This window comes from Anopheles ziemanni, chromosome 2 (assembly GCF_943734765.1).
Source record: "Anopheles ziemanni chromosome 2, idAnoZiCoDA_A2_x.2, whole genome shotgun sequence".
Lineage (NCBI taxonomy): Eukaryota > Metazoa > Arthropoda > Insecta > Diptera > Culicidae > Anopheles > Anopheles ziemanni.
Window position 1 is genome coordinate 47,510,699 of NC_080705.1, and position 18,508 is coordinate 47,529,206.

General features: G+C 38.9%; 3 protein-coding genes across 3 annotated transcripts; 2 read left to right on the top strand and 1 right to left on the bottom strand.

Moving 5' to 3' along the window:
• The first annotated feature begins 1,340 nt into the window (after window positions 1-1,340).
• LOC131292302 (large ribosomal subunit protein uL18m) lies at window positions 1,341-2,029 on the top strand. Its single transcript, XM_058320801.1, has 2 exons — window positions 1,341-1,552; window positions 1,611-2,029. Exons 1-2 carry the CDS (start codon window positions 1,383-1,385, stop codon window positions 1,957-1,959), a joined length of 519 nt encoding a protein of 172 aa, XP_058176784.1. The 5' UTR covers window positions 1,341-1,382; the 3' UTR covers window positions 1,960-2,029.
• On the bottom strand, window positions 1,977-2,393 carry LOC131292318 (cytochrome b-c1 complex subunit 9). The gene is made up of 2 exons (XM_058320802.1): window positions 2,162-2,393; window positions 1,977-2,083 (listed from the first exon to the last, which is right to left on the bottom strand). Exons 1-2 carry the CDS (start codon window positions 2,291-2,293, stop codon window positions 2,045-2,047), a joined length of 171 nt encoding a protein of 56 aa, XP_058176785.1. The 5' UTR covers window positions 2,294-2,393; the 3' UTR covers window positions 1,977-2,044.
• A 4,133-nt stretch (window positions 2,394-6,526) lies between these two features.
• Window positions 6,527-8,456, top strand: LOC131285949 (ATP-dependent RNA helicase abstrakt). The gene has a single exon (XM_058314806.1). It carries the CDS (start codon window positions 6,548-6,550, stop codon window positions 8,390-8,392), a length of 1,845 nt encoding a protein of 614 aa, XP_058170789.1. The 5' UTR covers window positions 6,527-6,547; the 3' UTR covers window positions 8,393-8,456.
• The last annotated feature ends 10,052 nt before the right edge of the window (window positions 8,457-18,508 follow it).

Here is an 18,508-nt window from a genome sequence, read left to right on the forward strand (position 1 = left end):
CGCACCGTACATATTTGGTCTAAGAACTTTGTACTGAACAAGTTTCCAACTATATTTTACTTTGTTTATCACAACACCAACAGCTAGACGAGAATGCAAATTCCGTTCAGCTTCTTAGAGCTTCAGCAGACATATACACTCGGTGTGGTGCACATATCCACACACGGGAAACATAGGCTGTTCGTTTTGACAACTGGCTAAACAGTACAATTTGGCCGCTGGGGAATATTGAATTGTCAAAAATTGGCGAGGTTGCAACCAAAATGTTTTGGTTGAGCAAGTTTTTTTTTGCAAATTTTTCAGACAGATGGCGATACCATAGAATCTGCATATTGGCAGTGAAAGTTGGCGCCAACATTGGCAATGTGTGCAAGAACTTTTAAACTTTAAAGTGTGTTTCGGAATTATCAAAACATGAGATGATTTTTTTGAGTACGAGAAATAATTTTAATTTCGATTGAAACGAAATTTGTATGCATTCTGACACTGACAGTTGACTGTCAGACCGCGTCCACATGGCATAGTAGCGTAGCGATTTCAATTTTCAGCAGAATTTTTCTAAACGAAAATCACCCTGCTAAAAGGTGGCTATTAAAATCCAACGATGGATCAGATATTTAACAATGGCAAATGTAAATAGCAGTTTCTAAATTATTTTAAAGATTATTTAAACCATAAAACACATAAAAAGCATGTTTTATGTGGGCCAAAATAACGACAAAAAGTGTGTTCGGAAAATTTTTCAGTGAAAACATAAAATACACTCATTGATAAGAATTTTAGTGCATGCTTAGAAAGCTACTCATATTGCCATCATATGATGCGCCGGAACTTCTCTCGGGGCTCTGTTTATACGTCCCTGCGAGAACACTCCGTGCTAGAACGCTACTTGACGTTGAGGTTCGTCGTACCCGTTTTGGATCCTCAGACCCGTTTCTTGTTATGTGCCGCGAATTTAATGCAGTCTGGGATCGTTTTGAACCTGACATGTCTAGATCCGCGTTTTTGTTTTCTATTCGTGGGGTGGAACCGGTCACCCGTTAGATTTAAATGGTATTAAGCTATGTATTGTACTAAACTTAAACGCTTCAAGGGGGCCAAATATGGTCCGTTGAATTTCAATAAAAATTACAAATTACAAATTACTCTACATTACCATACCAAGTTTATCGTTATATGATCGGTACAGTTAATGCAACGATTTTTTGTGGTACCCCTTCCCTAAGTTGGCCAAAATTGGTACTTTTACCCTATAAAAATTCTGTTGACAACTGGTTTAGAAATCGGAGGAATGAAACGCTTTGACTGGACCTGGTTGTACGAGATCTTGGCATAACGACACAATAAGTATATCACATCGACCAACCAGCGACACGCGAACGATGGCGGCTAGTGCGAAGAGAATTCTTTCTAAAATTCGACAAACAAATCAAGCATCCAATGGTGAGCTATGTATGGTAAATAGGAACCCACGGAATTTGGAGCGGTTGAGACTGGCGTATAAAACAGATGGCTATCATTTAGAGAAACCAGTACGGAACTTTTGGCACAGGTAATGAACTTGTTGATTTTTTTACAATCTTGTTCAATGCTACTTTTGTTTTACTTAGGCTGGAGATTACTGCTACTAATAAATACGTAACAGCGAAGGTGGTTCACTTTCAAAACGGACCAGTTATTGAATGTAGCACGACGGAATGGGCACTGAAGCGGCATTTATATAAGGGCAATGATTTTTCGGCTTACACCAATCTGGCAAAAGTGTTTGCAGCACGTTGTTTGGATGCCGGATTGACGGAAATGTGGAGTGATCTGAAACCAAGTGCCGGAGGAAAGGTAGAATCATTCTTGCGGACAGTTGAAGAATGCGGGGTTAAACTCCAAGAGCCAGAACGAATTCGTCCATCGTACAGCTGGGACATGCACCGCCCGGAAAAGCCATGGGAGATTACGGAATAAACTTTCAACAACAATGATTAGATTTTTAGTGAGCTACATTTTATTTCGAATAAATTGTAACTGCAACAGGCGTCTTGTAGATTAGTTATTGCTCGTACTTCTGCTTGATATCGTTCCACAATTTCTGCAATGCAAATCATGAAGGAAATACGTGCATTACATAATGAGCGTCAGGAATGGGGAAGATGCAAGGAGCACTTACGCCTTTGTTGTGAGATTCGAACACAGCATCGGTAATCATGTCGAAACCGCGTTCAAAGAAAAACACACATCCAGCTATTCCCACAAGATACGTCGAGGTGCGTTTCAGAAGCAAATTATTTAGCAGCTTCATTTTGGTTGATTTTGCGAGTTGTACTTCTACGTTCTTCACAGTCACAACAACGAATGTAGCAACACTGCGTGTCAAATGTTCTTTGATTTCCGAGCTGTTGACAGCAAGGTGTATAAATTAGAAGGTGAAGTCGTCCAGTTTAAAATGACATTTCATGACTTGACATAACACTTCTGTGGTATTCATTTAGGCCCTTCCCCAGGGGCGCAAAATCGTCAAAAGTGCACCGCTTAAAACAATTGCAAGGTGTACTGTTAGGGCTTCTGTTAAGAAGACCTATACGAAGGTTTCGCGAGGAGCTCTACAAAAGGCCTTTCCCTTTTATTTATTTTATTTTCAATGTTTATACAACTCATAAAGATAAATACAAGAGTTTATTTTTACCACGATGATTTTATTACAAGTTTTTGCCTGTACATACTTTTAGTGTTTTTGGGTCCCATTTTTTATCTGCAACTATATCAAGATGCTTCGAAGAGTTTAACTTCGTACGGGATCAGTCTTCGGATATGCGTTGGGAGGAAATATTTCACCCATCCAGCTCTTCCTGCTTGGATGCGGGGCTGGTCCGTTTGTTGTTATTTCTAATTGGCACTGCGGAAAAGAATGAATAAACAATTAGATACATGATTTGAAGAAGTTTAGGTTAACAAACAAATCGTTTTAAATGATTAATACGTACTTATAGTTTTCATAAGCTGAAGATGATATTTTGTACAGAGACGATGAAACTTCTTCGTCGATGCTGCAATGGACGTATTGCGTTCCAATTGTACAGTTCCCAATAAACCTAAACTTTCCTTAACACGCACCGTACATATTTGGTCTAAGAACTTTGTTCTGAACAAGTTTCCAACTATATTTTACTTTGTTTATCACAAAACCAACAGCTAGACGAGAATGCAAATTCCGTGCAGCTTCTTCGAGCTTCAGCAGACATATACACTCGGTGTGGTGCACATATCCTCACACGGGAAATATAGGCTGTTCGTTTTGACAACTGGCTAAACAGTACACTTTGGCCGCCGGGGTATTGTCCAGCAAACGGTTGCCATCTTTTTGCCTACGCACAATACGCCTGTTGCGTTGTTGCAAGTTTTGACTCGATGACCCGCGATAGGGTAGTTAGCCACACTTCATTCATCAACAGATTATCCATCTTTTACTTTTTGTGTGCATTGAAATAAGATCTTGTTTGCTTGAAGGAAGATTTTTGAGTTAACTCAAAAATCAAAAACAAAAACCTCTTAGCGCCGCAAAGTTTTTGAGTTTGCGGCTCGTGTAGCATGGCTCACAGAATTGGTACCGCAAAACGCGGCTACACGAACCGCAAAGATTGCGGCTTGTGTAGCAGGCCCACGGTTAATGACTCCGGTTATGGAATAGGGGATTTCATGTCCACCATATTGATTAAACTCAAGTGTCAAATATTGTTTATAAACAAAGGGAAAACGGCGAGCACTGACGACAATTTTCCCTTTTTACCCTTATTAGACAAGGAATGTATCTGTCATATGTTTCCAGAAGTTATCTGCCAAATGCTCTTGACAGATACATTCCTTCCTCAAAATCGGAATCAGGCATGACCGGTTCCGATTTTCTTTCGACTGGCATTTATATGTCAAAGAGGCGGTTTGTTTACTTTTTGCTTTGTTGTTTGCAACGGATTTTGTTCGTCACTCTAGGATGAACAATACGCTAAATTCAATCATGAAAATGATCAAATAACTGCAAAACCCATTTTGTGGAACTTTGCGTTATTACACGAGCGGTCATCATTTATATGTCAAACGCCATGCCAGAGCCTACTTTGACAGTAAAAGGATGGAAAAATATGATAGATACATTCCTTGTCTAATAAGGGTATTTCTGAAGGACCCATCCTTACTCATCGGATATCTTGATTAGAACGCCTATCTGGGACAACTGCGTTTCGGCAGCAACTTTCTGCACTTTTCGGCGGCAACCAGATAGCACAAGCCTGCTTCAGATAGGCATGAGTTTCATTCACCTGCTTCACTAGCGTGATCAAGAAGCAAGACAGCGTTTCGTCGTCCACATTGCCTACTGTGCCGCTGACCGTTTCGCACTTTGGAAGACCCTTCAACGTGTACGCAAATTCCTGACCAATAGCAATATGCAACGCGGGATCTTTGCTCAACTTCAGTAGCCTAAGAAACCGAGACAGCACCTTCCGGAAGTAGTACTCCCGATCGCCGACGGCCAGATAACCGTGGCAGTTAGCAGCATCCTTGCAAATCTGCGTTCGTGTGCACTCAAATTATGCGAAATTTTACTTAAAACAGACACAATTACTACAACCGCAATAGCACTCCCCAACACAACGGTCGTTCTAAAAGCAAACAACATTAACCGGACTGTCAAAGGTTTCTTGTATTTTTCTTTTGACGATTTGTCAAAATGCTCTACAGTATTTGACCAGAGTATTACATTAGACCATGAGCAGGCCGGTCAGATTGTAGACCGGTTTGTTTTGGGTTTCATAGATGCAAATTGTGTACACATACATATATAGTCAACCGTTCGAAAAAGACGTTGCTGTTCACAAATTGTATCCACGCTGTGAATAAATTATTTTAAACGATTGAACGGTTCTATTGAATATCTGTTATGGAAATGGTATATTGTAGTATACACAAATCATAGGAGGGCCCATAGAAACGAAAATGTAAGATTTATTCTTACCAATCTAGATGTGCTGCGGTGAAGGTAATTGCAAGTGAGAATTTCAGATTCCGTGATAAACAAGCTCAGCAAAGGAGAAACAGGATTAATTTGCCCACTGAGGAGTAGTGAGTTGGCCTTTTATTCCCCATTGAAACTGGAAAAGAAGTGTTACCGGGCCGCTACACGAACCGAAAACTCCAACCGAGAACTCAAAAACCGTATAAGTTTACGTCAAAATCTTCTCGGTTCGTGTAGCCGCGTTTTGTGGTACCAATTCTGTGAGCCACGCTACACGAGCCGCAAACTCAAAACTTTGCGGCGCAACGAGGTTTTTGTTTTTGATTTTTCAGTTAACTCAAAAATCTTCCTTCAAAGCAAACAAGATCTTATTTCAATTCACACAAAAAGTAAAAGATGGATAATCTGTTGAAGTGTGGCTAACTACCCTATCGCGGGTCATCGAGTTGAGTACCCAAAACTTGCAACAACGCAACAGGCGTATTGTGCGGAGGCAAGAAGATGGCAACCGTTTGCTGGACAATACTGTAGCAGAGCAAGCAAATGAAACTATAATTAACTTTCTTCGCATGAAGAAGGAAGATTTTGATGTTCTCAAGTTACATAAAAAGTGGTAGAATAAAATATTTTGATCTTTATCATTAAACTTTTTGAAACTTTTAGATTTTGGAATCAGTTGGTGGGCCGGACTTTGCGAACCCCTGATCTATAGTGAATTTATAATTGATATTCTAGCTATAAAATAACAAAATATTAACTAACCGTAACTACAAAAGAAACAAGTAAATTTATCACCATATGTTCGTTTATTTTGTTTTTGAGATTTGTTATGTTTACATTTATTTCTTTTTCGTCTTCTTCTTCTGACGCATTTGAGTTTTCGGTTAGCTGCCAAAAACTTCTCGGGTGCAGTTTTCAGCTCACGGAGCTGAAAAGTTTTTGACGTAAACTTCTCGGTTGTTCCCCTCTTCTCGCCGAGAAGTTTTTGAGTTTTCGGGTCGTGTAGCGGGGCTCTAAAAGGCTGTAAAACAAATAAAAAAGACATTTTTCAGGAGGGCCAAACTTGGTACACAGGTGGGCCTAAATAGAAGCAAAACGGGCCAAAATAGCGACAAAAAGTGTGTTCGGAAATTGATAATTTTTCAGTGAAAACATCAAATAAACTCAAAAATATGAATTTTAATGCATGCATAGATAACTACTCTGCATTATCATACCCAGTTTATCGTGATATGATCGGTACAATTAATGCAACGATTGTGGTGACCCTTCCCTAAGTGGGCCAAAATGGGTACTTTTACCCTATTCGCATTCTAGACGTCAAAATGACCTCCAAATATCTACCTTAGTTTACATCTATATACTTCGGTTCAAATTGTTGTTGCCTTGATACGGGAGTGGAGTTAGAATAAAATAAAATTATAAAATAATTGTTTCTTTTGGTAGCAAGAACCCGGAAATCTTTTAGGCACACGCTGTTGCAAAGAACGCTTTGGCCAGAGGTCAAACTTCACATACGGTTGGTTAAGTCCATTAAGCTGTGGCAGAATGTCTGATGTTCCTGTGAAAAAATATCGAAAAGAGTCCGACACCAGTGAAAATGAAGAGGATAACGACAAATTCGTGCCCTATGTTCCAGTCAGAGAGAGAAAAAAGCAACAACTGCTTAAAATGGGGCGCATTGTTCAACTAACGGCTGAAGCTTCCAATGTAGGAAAATCGTCCAGCGAAAATGAACATGACGAGGAAGGCACCGAAGAGTCCTGGGGACGAAAGTTTAACATCAGCTTGCTAGATCAGCATACAGAGCTAAAAAAAATAGCTGAGGCGAAGAAAATAAGCGCAGTTGAAAAACAACTGAAAGAAGAAGAAAAAATTCTTGAAAGTGTCGCCGAAAAAAAGGCGCTTATGGGTGTTGCAGAACTGGCCAAAGGCATTCAGTATGAAGATCCCATCAAAACTAGCTGGACACCACCGAAGTACATTCTCAATAAGCCCGATTCACGGCACGAAAAAATACGTGAAAGACTCAGAATCTTAACAGAAGGGGAAAACGTTCCACCGCCTCTACGTACGTTTCGTGAAATGAAGCTACCTAAGTCCATATTAGCAGCATTGGCAAAGCGAAACATTAAGAAACCATCACCGATTCAAGTTCAAGGAATTCCCGCAGTCCTAGCTGGGCGAGATCTTATCGGAATAGCGTTTACTGGATCCGGAAAGACTTTGGTATTCGTGCTGCCAATTATAATGTTTAGCCTAGAACAAGAACTTCGTTTACCTTTCATCAGTCGGGAAGGACCATACGGCCTCATCATCTGCCCATCGAGGGAGCTGGCGAAGCAAACACACGATATTATACAATACTATTGCCGACATTTACAAGAAGCCGGAATGCCCGAAATTCGAACGGTTCTGGCTATTGGCGGTGTACCGGTCAATGATGCTATTGCAATAATACAACAAGGAGCCCATATCATGGTGGCCACACCAGGGCGTCTCATGGATATGCTCGATAAAAAGCTGGTTAATCTGGACGTTTGTCGATACCTTTGCATGGATGAAGCGGATCGTATGATTGACATGGGCTTTGAAGAAGATGTTCGAACTATATTTTCATACTTTAAGGGACAGCGTCAGACTCTACTGTTTTCGGCAACGATGCCGAAAAAGATTCAGAACTTTGCCAAGTCCGCACTGGTCAAACCAGTCACGATTAATGTTGGGCGAGCTGGTGCGGCATCCATGAACGTTACCCAGGACGTGGAATATGTAAAGCAGGAAGCAAAAGTAGTGTATTTGCTAGAATGTTTACAAAAAACTTCGCCACCAGTGCTGATCTTTGCAGAAAAGAAACAGGATGTTGATGCCATTCATGAATATTTGCTGCTGAAAGGCGTGGAAGCTGTCGCGATCCACGGCGGGAAAGACCAAGACGAACGATATCGATCGGTAGAAGCATTTAGAAATCAGGAAAAAGACGTTCTAGTTGCCACAGATGTGGCATCAAAAGGTTTGGACTTCCCAGATGTACAACATGTTATTAACTACGATATGCCCGACGACATTGAGAATTACGTGCATCGTATCGGTCGTACCGGGCGGTCGGGGTCAAAAGGTCTCGCTACAACGTTTATCAACAAAGCAACAGAACAGTATGTCTTGTTGGATCTGAAACATTTGCTTATCGAGGCCAAGCAGAAAGTACCTCCGTTCTTGGGAGAGCTTTGCTCGGAAACAGAAAAATATGCGGACCTTGGAGATGGTTGCAGCTATTGCGGTGGCCTGGGCCATCGTATCACCGAGTGTCCAAAGCTCGAGGCTATTCAGAACAAGCAGGTATCGAACATAGGTCGCCGAGATTACCTTTCCAACACTGCAGCCGACTACTAAAAATGTAATTTGTAAATGTTTTCACAATAAATCATGTCGATTAGACCAAAGTGTCAGTCTACAAGCGTGTGTTTCACTCACATAAAAAAAATGTATCTTAATGTTTTATGATTGCATACAGTCGGTATCCGACTTACGCGGATAATGGGGACCAGAGAAATCCGCGTATCTCGAATTTCCGCGTATCATGGGGTCCACACTACAGCGCAACGTCCCGTCACGAAACGCGACGTCGCCTGACAGGCGGCCGAACTCCATACAAAAAAAATGTCGCACAAATCGCGCTAGTGTAGAAACAGCGAAAAACGCGACGTCGCGCTAGCTCTTGACAAACGTCAATTCGAAACGTAAACAAACCAACAGCTGGACAAAACGTAAACAAACCGAATCACAAACGCCAGTTCCAGTTCGGTAGTGCATCAGAGCGGATGTTAGCAGTGCACAAGTTTTCCTGAAGTTAGGGTTAGCTGAAAAGTAGGGTTAGCTTAGGGCACGACCGCGTGGTCACGCCGAGGTGGAGCTCAGGTCAGACAAATCCTAGCTGCCGCACATCTCGTGCTGTTTGAGTCAATCAAGCGGACCACGAGGTTTTTGTGTCCTGACAACGGAAGGAATTATCCCTCCCGTGGACGGCGGGTGGACATATGGCTTTTATAGCCGGTCCTAAAGGACGAGTCCCTTTATAGGAGTTCGGACAGAGTCGGTACGCCTCTGATTACGAGTAAAGGAACAAACGTTCGACTTAGCGTAGGAGGATATACCCCGACTCGCATAGCTAAAGAAGAAGAAAGAAGAAGAATCACAAACGCGAACCAAACTCGCAATATTCTTCACGAAACATCGTATTTTTCGTTATACTACTTATTTTTAAGCTTCACAAATGTTATTCAGTTATCAAACTCCGTTTTAATTGATATTTTTACCAAAGTTTTTTCGGGTGCCGAAACGTAAACAAACTGCCCTTCAACAAGTAGGAGATGACGGAGTAATATATACCTCCTACGGTGGGGCAAAATATCGTCGTTGTATGTTTAAGTTTGTTTTCTCAGTGAATTTCAAATGTAGAAGCGCCAAACTCATTCTTTTTTTTTATGTGGCACGACATCCCCTAGTGGGACAAGGGCTCTCTCTGAAGAGAGTTTGTGTGACCGAAAGACGGTATATTATAGATCGGTGGTCAGCCGTTCGTAATACCGGGGGGTGCCAGACTCGAGATTCGATCCCACACCTGTGGTGTGGTGTTTCCTCGCGCTACCGCTGCGCCATGGGCACCCCCCGCCAAACTCACTCAGGGTGCATAAAATACGTAGCTAAACAAATATCATGCATTACTACGTCAAAATTCAACAAAAAATTTTAGCCGAGTTTGTGCCACAATGTGATACATATTTCCACATACTCCCCGGTAAAAGAGTAAATGAGGCCCCGGCCGCCATGTTTTCGATCGTGGCTACACCTCTTGTGGACGTTTAAACTGAATGTATGCAATTGGTGATACATAAATTCGTTAAATTCAACCTACGAGTATTTGAACCGTAGTTTGTACCGTTAATTTCGGCTACGCAATCGCACCCTAGGGGGTGCGGTATGAGGGGGGCCCACGGGCCCCCCTTATTTCTCAAAACTATAACAAACTCTCTTTTTCGGTAGACCTAGCGCAGTCCGCTCGCTGCGCTCGCTGCGGGCGCGCCGCCGTTTCCAACTCATTTCTTCGACTAAACTCATTGTTTCATGCTGTCCATCATGTGTAGTATAGTTTACTTACTAGTAACTTAACATGCAAAAGTATATAAACCCGCATTCAACCTCCACTACGTGATTAGTTTAAACCGTTATGGTCTTTTAAGCGAACCGTTAGCGTTCAAAAATTCGAAACGAATGCATGTGTCGCGCTTTGCATAGCTTCAGGCGCTTAATGTGAACCAGCAGGAAGAGGAGAATCTAGCCCGGGGCCTCATTTACTCTTTTACCTACTCCCCTACCTCTGTCGCGCTTGGCTTGCGCGATTGTTCTGCCGAAACTGGGCTACTTTTGAAACGGGACGTCGCGCTGCAGTGTGGACCCCGAGTATGGAGTTCAGCTGCCTGTCAGGCGACGTCGCGTTTCGTGACGGGACGTCGCGCTGTAGTATGGACCCCGAGTAAGAATTTCTGCCACTCAAGTGCTGTGGAAGCTAGCTTAGGCACGTAAAACCATTTTCTGATGATCTATGATATACTTAACCATTGTTGTATGTACACAAAAGATGAGTTTTGATAAATTATTTACACTTTGAGGTTAAAATTTGTTACACCACTGAAAGGAATGAAATATTACCTTTTTTACTACATAAATCGATGAAAAATTGCCAAAAGTTATCTGGTTTTATAAATTTAACCAACGTTACTGTTTTGCGATACACCAACAATCGATAAAAATGCCCATATTGTCAAAAATATAACTTGAAATAGATCATCTTACAATAAACTTAAAGGACGATGATGTGAGGTTCATTAAAAACCCAACTGAATTGAAGGCTTTTCCTCTATTATAGATGTCTTTTTTTTTTTTTTGTTTTATGTGGCACGACATCCCCTAGTGGGACAAGGCCTCTCTCCGAAGAGAGTTTGTGTGCCCGAAAGACGGTATATTATAGATCGGTGGTCAGCCGTTCGTAATACCGAAGGGTGCCAGACTCGAGATTCGATCCCACACCACTATGGAGCGAAAAGAGCAAATTGCCGGGATAAAATTCAGAATCAAATGTTTTGCAATTTTTTCATTGTAATATCGTGTAATACTATTATATTACACGAAATTATGATGTTTCGGGACAATCCCGCCAGGTGGCGCTGCAAAAACCTCATATTTTTGGAATTTTCTATGGGTGCATTATTTTTTAATTTTTTTTTTATACTAACTTAAAGATTTTTTAAAGTTTGATATAAAACAAACTAAATTTACTACAAACTTCCATTCAAAATATTGTCATCTGGAATATAATTGATATTCAAAGCATCTAACGCGGACATAACGTCTCCTAACGAAGAGCTACTATCTGAATATTCTGAACTTGTACCATCATCTTCTTGGGTTTGAATTGGCAAGGGACTGTTACTATTTGAGGAGCTGTAATCTACGAAGAATGTTTTTACTGCGTCTGGGTATGGAATTTGTTTTTTATTTTTCAACGATTTAGCCAGAGATATTGTTGAAATGTATGGATCGGATGATTGTAATGCTCTCATAAAAATGTCTTTAATATTGAATTCTCGTGACATTTTACGGGCGTGTTCTCTTCTATCCCTTCTGTATATTTTATTTCTACCTTCTGCTGCTTCCTCTCCTAAGGATCCCAATGGAGCTGGGGCATTTACAATGATTTCACCTACATGCGCAAGAACTTTATGGACAGTGGAAGGCATTTTGTACCAATTCTAATGATGTATGTAAAACTTGTATGTATCTTTGCAATATAGACTAATAGTTTTTGGATTTAAAGGCTGTGAACAGTTGATGGCTATTAAAATATTTCGAAACCTTTCTATGAGTTCTGTTTCTATTTGCAAAATATCGCTCAATTTTTCTATGTTTGAAAAAGCCCGACGACAAACATTTCCCGTCGTACTATTTCCACCCATTTGCCTTGGTTCATCTACTTTTACACCAAATTCCTTGTACATCTTTTCCAATACAATTTTTTTTCGATCATTGTACATGCTTTTAAAATTTTTAGTAACCTTCCATTTTTTAAATTCAATTCTGTACGAAATGTGAAGCAAGCATTCGAAAAATCTGATCCAACAGTGCAGTGGAGATATTCCATAAGATAAATTCTCAGGAGTTGGAATAAATCCATTTTCTAAGTGCTCTACACTGTTCATTTCGGTTGGTTTTGCACCACATATACAACATGTTTGCATAGATAGAGTGTCGGTTAAATATGCCAAAATTTTTCCATCAATTAAACTCATGTAAAATGAATAGTTTACCGTCACATTACTTGTTTCATTTAGCTGAATTGTATAAGGAACTAACCTGGTTATTTGGCTTTTGATTTCGTCTACTGTTTGTAAAACTTTTTCTTTTGACTCTTTCGCAAACTCGATCACAATTGGCCTGCAAAACCTAACACTTTGAGGCATCAAGTTTATCCAGATGATATCTGAATCGTCACTGATGAACGAAAGACGGATAGGCGTTAATGCCGATACTAATAAATCACTGTCTGATGCAGTATTTTCTCCGGAACCATGAAGCGGTTGATTGTAAATGCTGTGTCCACTAGATCCGTTAATGCCCCACGAGCACAATAATACGACGCTTAGTGAATCACACAAAGAAGATGAAAGGTGTCGCAAGATTTCTGCCTTTTGTATTTCAATTATTCTACACGCAGTGTGATTAACCAACTCTTGTAGATTAACTTCAGCTTTTGTTTCACTAATAGAAATAAAATCTTCACTTGGTGCGCAGGTTTTTTTAAGTTTGTTGATTTGGTAATATGACGGAAAAACTTTTTTTGATACTTTATGCAAATCATTATACTGGGATTTTGAGAAACTATTGTCTATAAAACATGCCAACGCTTCTTCGGCAGATACTAAAACATCACTTTTGGTTGTCATTGGCATAACACTTGAAGGATTTTTCAAAAACATGTCTATCATACTCATCAGCCTTAACTGCTTTTCTTTAAAAGCTAACAACCTCACTCAGTATAATTCCTTTTCGAGATTGCCGTTGATATCTGTCTCTTTGGCCACACTTCGACGTTTATTCCTCACGCAGAGATCATTAAACTCTTTTTTTGGCCGTCCACGACTTTTGTTTTCCGTATAGGCACTAATGTCAAATGGTTTGTTCAACCAGATTTTCGAATCCTTTTGAAAATTCTTCGAGTTTCTAGCACATTTCTTCAATCTAGCCTTGAAACTTTTTTCCAGTATCATCAACTTATTAGTCACTTTCAATTTATCACACGGTTTGATGCTTACTTTACTTTCAATGAACTGTAAAGCATACCCAATGTTTTCCTTGCAAGAAGCATTGTTTTTCAAAACGTTTATGATATCATTGATTATAAAGGAACCCATCGTGAAATTATTAAATCAATCTCAGATAGATTATTTACTTGAAAACTAAAAAAACGTTGTTCGTTCTCCAAGGAGCTTTCTGACAATTGGTGTTTATGGTGTTCAAGGTAAAGCTTGAATGATGTTTTTATAAACGAACGTATGTTATATATGTATCTTTTCAAATGCATACCGCTATGGTATGCCGTTCGAAGGTCAAAATTTTAACATCTACCTTAGCTGTTACTGTATGGTTAGGGTATATTGTTTTCAAAAGCAAATATTATCAAATATTTGTGTTCACTTCTATGAGTTATCCACCCACAATTAGCGGCGTTTTACCATTAGGGTAGAAAAAGAGTGACAGGTATATCTACCCAAAATTCACGGCTTTTACAGGTAAGGGTACAAACAGAACAAAGTGTTAGTGTAGGGTACATTTATTATTATTTATTATTTTAGTGTAGGGTACATTATTCCGAGGAATTTTGGGTATAAAAAAATGGGTTTGTGAGCTGTAGAACAAGTAAAAGCGACCTGATACATTCAAAGCAAACCAAACCAAGTTTCATTCTTTGCCAGTGACTTGGCTTGTCTTTCCCCTTTTATGTGATGTTCAATCACTACCCTGCTTCACATTTTTCATTGAATGAGAATTTCAAATTTGAATGCATTGAATGAGAATTCATATTTCTTACCACACATGATGCTGCATATGGCATGATGGAGGCGCCTAGTAGCTGATAAACTATAAGCTTCACATCTAAAGTACAGAATAACGTAAAGATGCGCGCGTATGCGCAAAAAAAACTATCATTTATTGTTACAAAACATTCTAGGCTATAAGTGGGTATGCATCATATTACAATCTTTCGCAATCCTTAGCGATGGCATAAGGTTAAAAACAGAAAATTGAAAAATTTTCCGGGAGTTTTGCGAAACAATGCTTAATATTTTGTGACATTCAATTTCAATTAGCTTAAACTGTCAATAATTTTAAAGCTTGATAATAAACCTTTCCAAAACTGTGCTTGGAATCCGATTCCGACCATTATTATAGGAGTTACAGACCTTCAAAGTTGATGGATTTTTTTCAATTTTTCACGCAATATTTTCACAAATCTTGACTTTGAGAGGCTGTTTCTCAGAACCTGGAAGAGCAGAGGCTCTAGTTTTTGGGTCATTTCTTAGTTTCATCTTGTAGTTTAAGAAAACATGTCTCTTTTTTCTGAAATCCAAAAATGAATTTTTGATTTTTATCCCGGCTTCGCTCCATCGTGCACACCTGTGGTGTGGTGTTTCCTCGCGCTACCGCTGCGCCAAGGGCACCCCCAATCTTAGACATTATAGATGTTTAAGAATTTAATAAAACAATGAAACTATTTACAAGGCACTATGGGGAACTTGTATGGAACAAGCGGACATTACTAGATTTAACGAGAATCGGTGGACATTTCGCGGTGTTTTGTTATTGTAGGCACGTGTCTTACTCAAAGCCATCATTGTAAGCATTCTAGAAGCTTTTAGCTTGTGTAAATAATTAATTATTCGATTTTTATCATATTTGAGCGCCCGAAGGTATGCAATGTACAGTACACATAGTTTTGAAACAAAGAAATCTGTGATTTTTTAAATGTATAATACCCTGCAATTTTCGAAACTCTTTATAAAAACAAATTGAAAATGTGTATTACAAAACATAAAAATCACATTTATTAATTCAATTCAATTTCCTTGGTCATTTAAGCTTATTTTAATATGATCTACTTGATTTATTACATGGTCAATTAACATATCTTCATTTTCTTTGTCCACTATGGTAAAAAAAGTCTGTGACGATGGCTGGAAAGCAAAGCTTTTTCGTATTATGTTGTCTATAGCCTAAAGAAATCGAACTTAGACTTGGATCACTACTGTGTATAGCCCGCATAAAGGTATCTTCTAAATTATTCTCCCTAGACGATTTTCTTGCATGTGCTGCCCTATCTGACCAGAAACATTTACGACGCGCTTCTAATGCTTCTTCTCCTAAACACCCAAGTGGAATAAGGGTCTGCAATATAATATCCCGGGCGTGTGCCAACACTTTATGTACTGTGGCCGGTATTTTAAACCAACTATACAGTGACAAAAATTTACGATAAGTATCTTTGCAATACGAGTCAAATTTGTCAGTATTTATAACTTTCTGGCTGCTTATGGTTATCAATATATTCCTAAACCTTTCTATCACATCTTTATCGACATTAAGAACAGTACTAGCAAGTGCAGGGTCGAAAAATATTCGACGACAAACATTCCCTGAGGTGCTTTTTCCTGACGATCCTGCTCGAGGTTGGTCAACTCTCACACCGAATGCATCGTAGAGGTTTTGTCGAATTATTTTTTTCTGCGCTTCATATTCTGCGGTGTACTCATGAGTAATCCTCCATTTCTTAAATGGGACTCTTTAGGAAATATTTAATAAACACTGAAGAAACCGCAACCAGCAATGTAGTGGGGATATGCCATGCAATAATTCGGAAGGTTGTGGGGTAAATCCTGTTTCAAGCAAAGTTAGATCACTTATCTGAACAGGAGTTGCACCACAAATAGGACAACGCATGCCTTGTTGTTCCGTGATCATTGATAAAAAAAAATGATTACACACAGCTTGACAGCTATGATAACCGACTGATAAGCGTGTTTACATAGTAGAATAAAGAACTTGACTGTTTAGATCATTTTGTTTTCAAATCGTTTTCATTGTTTTTTCATAGAGACCAGGAACGATTAGCAGAGTGTTTTTTTTCGAAATTACGGTTGGGGTTGATCCGGGTCCATGCCGGCGGTGAAACTTTGCTAAATACTTTAAAAATAATAAAACTATGTTTCTAAACGCTAATTAGACCAGAACACATCGAAACATTTTTTTTGCTGCATTATCAAAGTTGAAAAAGCGTATTTTTTCCATAATGCCACACAGTTTTACTTAGCAAAAGTGAGTAAGACATGGTAAATGTGCATATTAAATATTTTTTTATGAAAGCTTAACATATTACCTTTCCAACGATGTATAAAACATCATGGTCATAGTTTAAATACCGTAGAAGCACCATACTTGGCGCGGGTCCAAACTTGGCGCACTTTCTAATATTTTCTTCGATATTAGACTATTTCCAAAACATTTCAGCCTAAAATATGTAGTCAAATATTTGTTTATGTTTGTACAATACTTCCGCATCAAAACATGTGATTGATTTTTGGTTATTGAATGTAAATTTAATTTAATGAAAAATTCCATCCTACAAGTGCGCCATTTTTTACCCGCGTTAGCAACGCTGCTAAGGAGTGGGTTCAACTGTTTCCAATAATTTAAAGGCAAAACAAATATTATCAATGTTTTTTTTAACCGAAACTGTTAAAATGTAAGTATTTCCACTGAATCGTGGTTAGATTCGGTGCTTTTTGAGATATTTATGCTAATTTGAAGCGACAACATTTTGCGCCAAGTTTGGCACACAATGTTCCTAATTATTCTCCATGGAGAATATGAATGTTTGCGCTACTAGATATTTTTGAATCATAGAAGGCTTTGATGAATGAAGATTATAAAAGCTAGGGAAGAGATAGTTTCATTTGCGCGAGATAAGCCAAAGTCCGCGGCAAAAAAAGCCAATTTGATTTTTTAATTGCTGTTCAAATGTGTTTCTATTGTTTTAAGTTGACTTTTGAATAAAATTGTTGAATATCATGAACCTACATCCAATTTGTTTTGAGTGCGCCAAGTTAGGAACACATCGCGCCAAATAAGGAACATTGAAAAAATCGTGCGCCAAGTTAGGAACATAATGTACCACACAAAGAGTTTCTGAAACATGAAGAAATATTAATTTAAGAGTTTCTCACTTATTTTTTTTATATTCTATGGTAGTTAGGCCAGCACTGTGCAAAAAATGGTATGATTTGACCGAACATTGCTTTTGTTATTAATTTTTTTATGCAGAATTTCCTTAACTGCGCCAAATATGGTACATCTACGGTACTTGTAAAACGATTGCCATCAAGCAAGCAATAAAAGTTCTCTAGCGCGGACCATTTTTTATCCCTTTTTTGACTTTGACAGATTATTTCTCGAAATCTACTAGTCCTAAAAGGCTAATAATTTGGATTGGTCTTAGTTAACTTGTCTACTGCAAGGAAATGTAACTGAATTTATCATACTCTCCATCGCCTAATGTCCGCCTTTTCCCCATAGTGCAAGGTTCCAAACTATTTCCAGAACATACCCGCAGAACCCTCAAACAACGCCTCTACTTTACAAAACCTTATATGGACGATGATTTTAAATTATGTTGAAAGGTACTCTTACTATTTCCTTCAAATGTATTAATTTAATGTGGTAATTGTCGTCACAGGAAGTATGACTTACATATGAAGCAAACATACACAGTTTTGGTTAGAAAGGCAGGCAGTTTTCTAACGCAAAACGGAGCTGACGCGTTTTAAAAAATGGTTGTTTTAACTTCTATGCCTTGGAGATCATTTGTTAATGTTGTAGGTGTTTATGTGATCACAATGAACTAAAAAACTTATTATTCATTAAAGTAAGATAGATATACATCACAACGTTCATATGATGAAGAAAACTATGACAGAACTGTTGTCAAGCATCAAGAACCGGTCATAGAATATAACAGAACAATATTAAATATCAAAAACTTGTGAAAATAGTTCAACAAACCACGTATTAAACCTGAAAAGCAAGTGTCCAACTTTACGTTTGGCTGGCAAAACTATGACTTTTTGCACTGGACGCAATACGTCCAGTGCAGCATCGACGAAGAAGTTTCATCGTCTCTGTACAAATTATCATCTTCAGCTTATGGAAACTATAAGTACGTATTAATCATTTAAAACAATTTGTTTTTTAACCTAAACTTCTTCAAATCATGTATCTAATTGTTTATTCATTCTTTTCCGCAGTGCCAATTAGAAATAACAACAAACAGACCAGGAAGATCTGGATGGGTGAGATATTTCCTCCCAAGGCATACCCGAAGACTGATCCCGTACGAAGTGA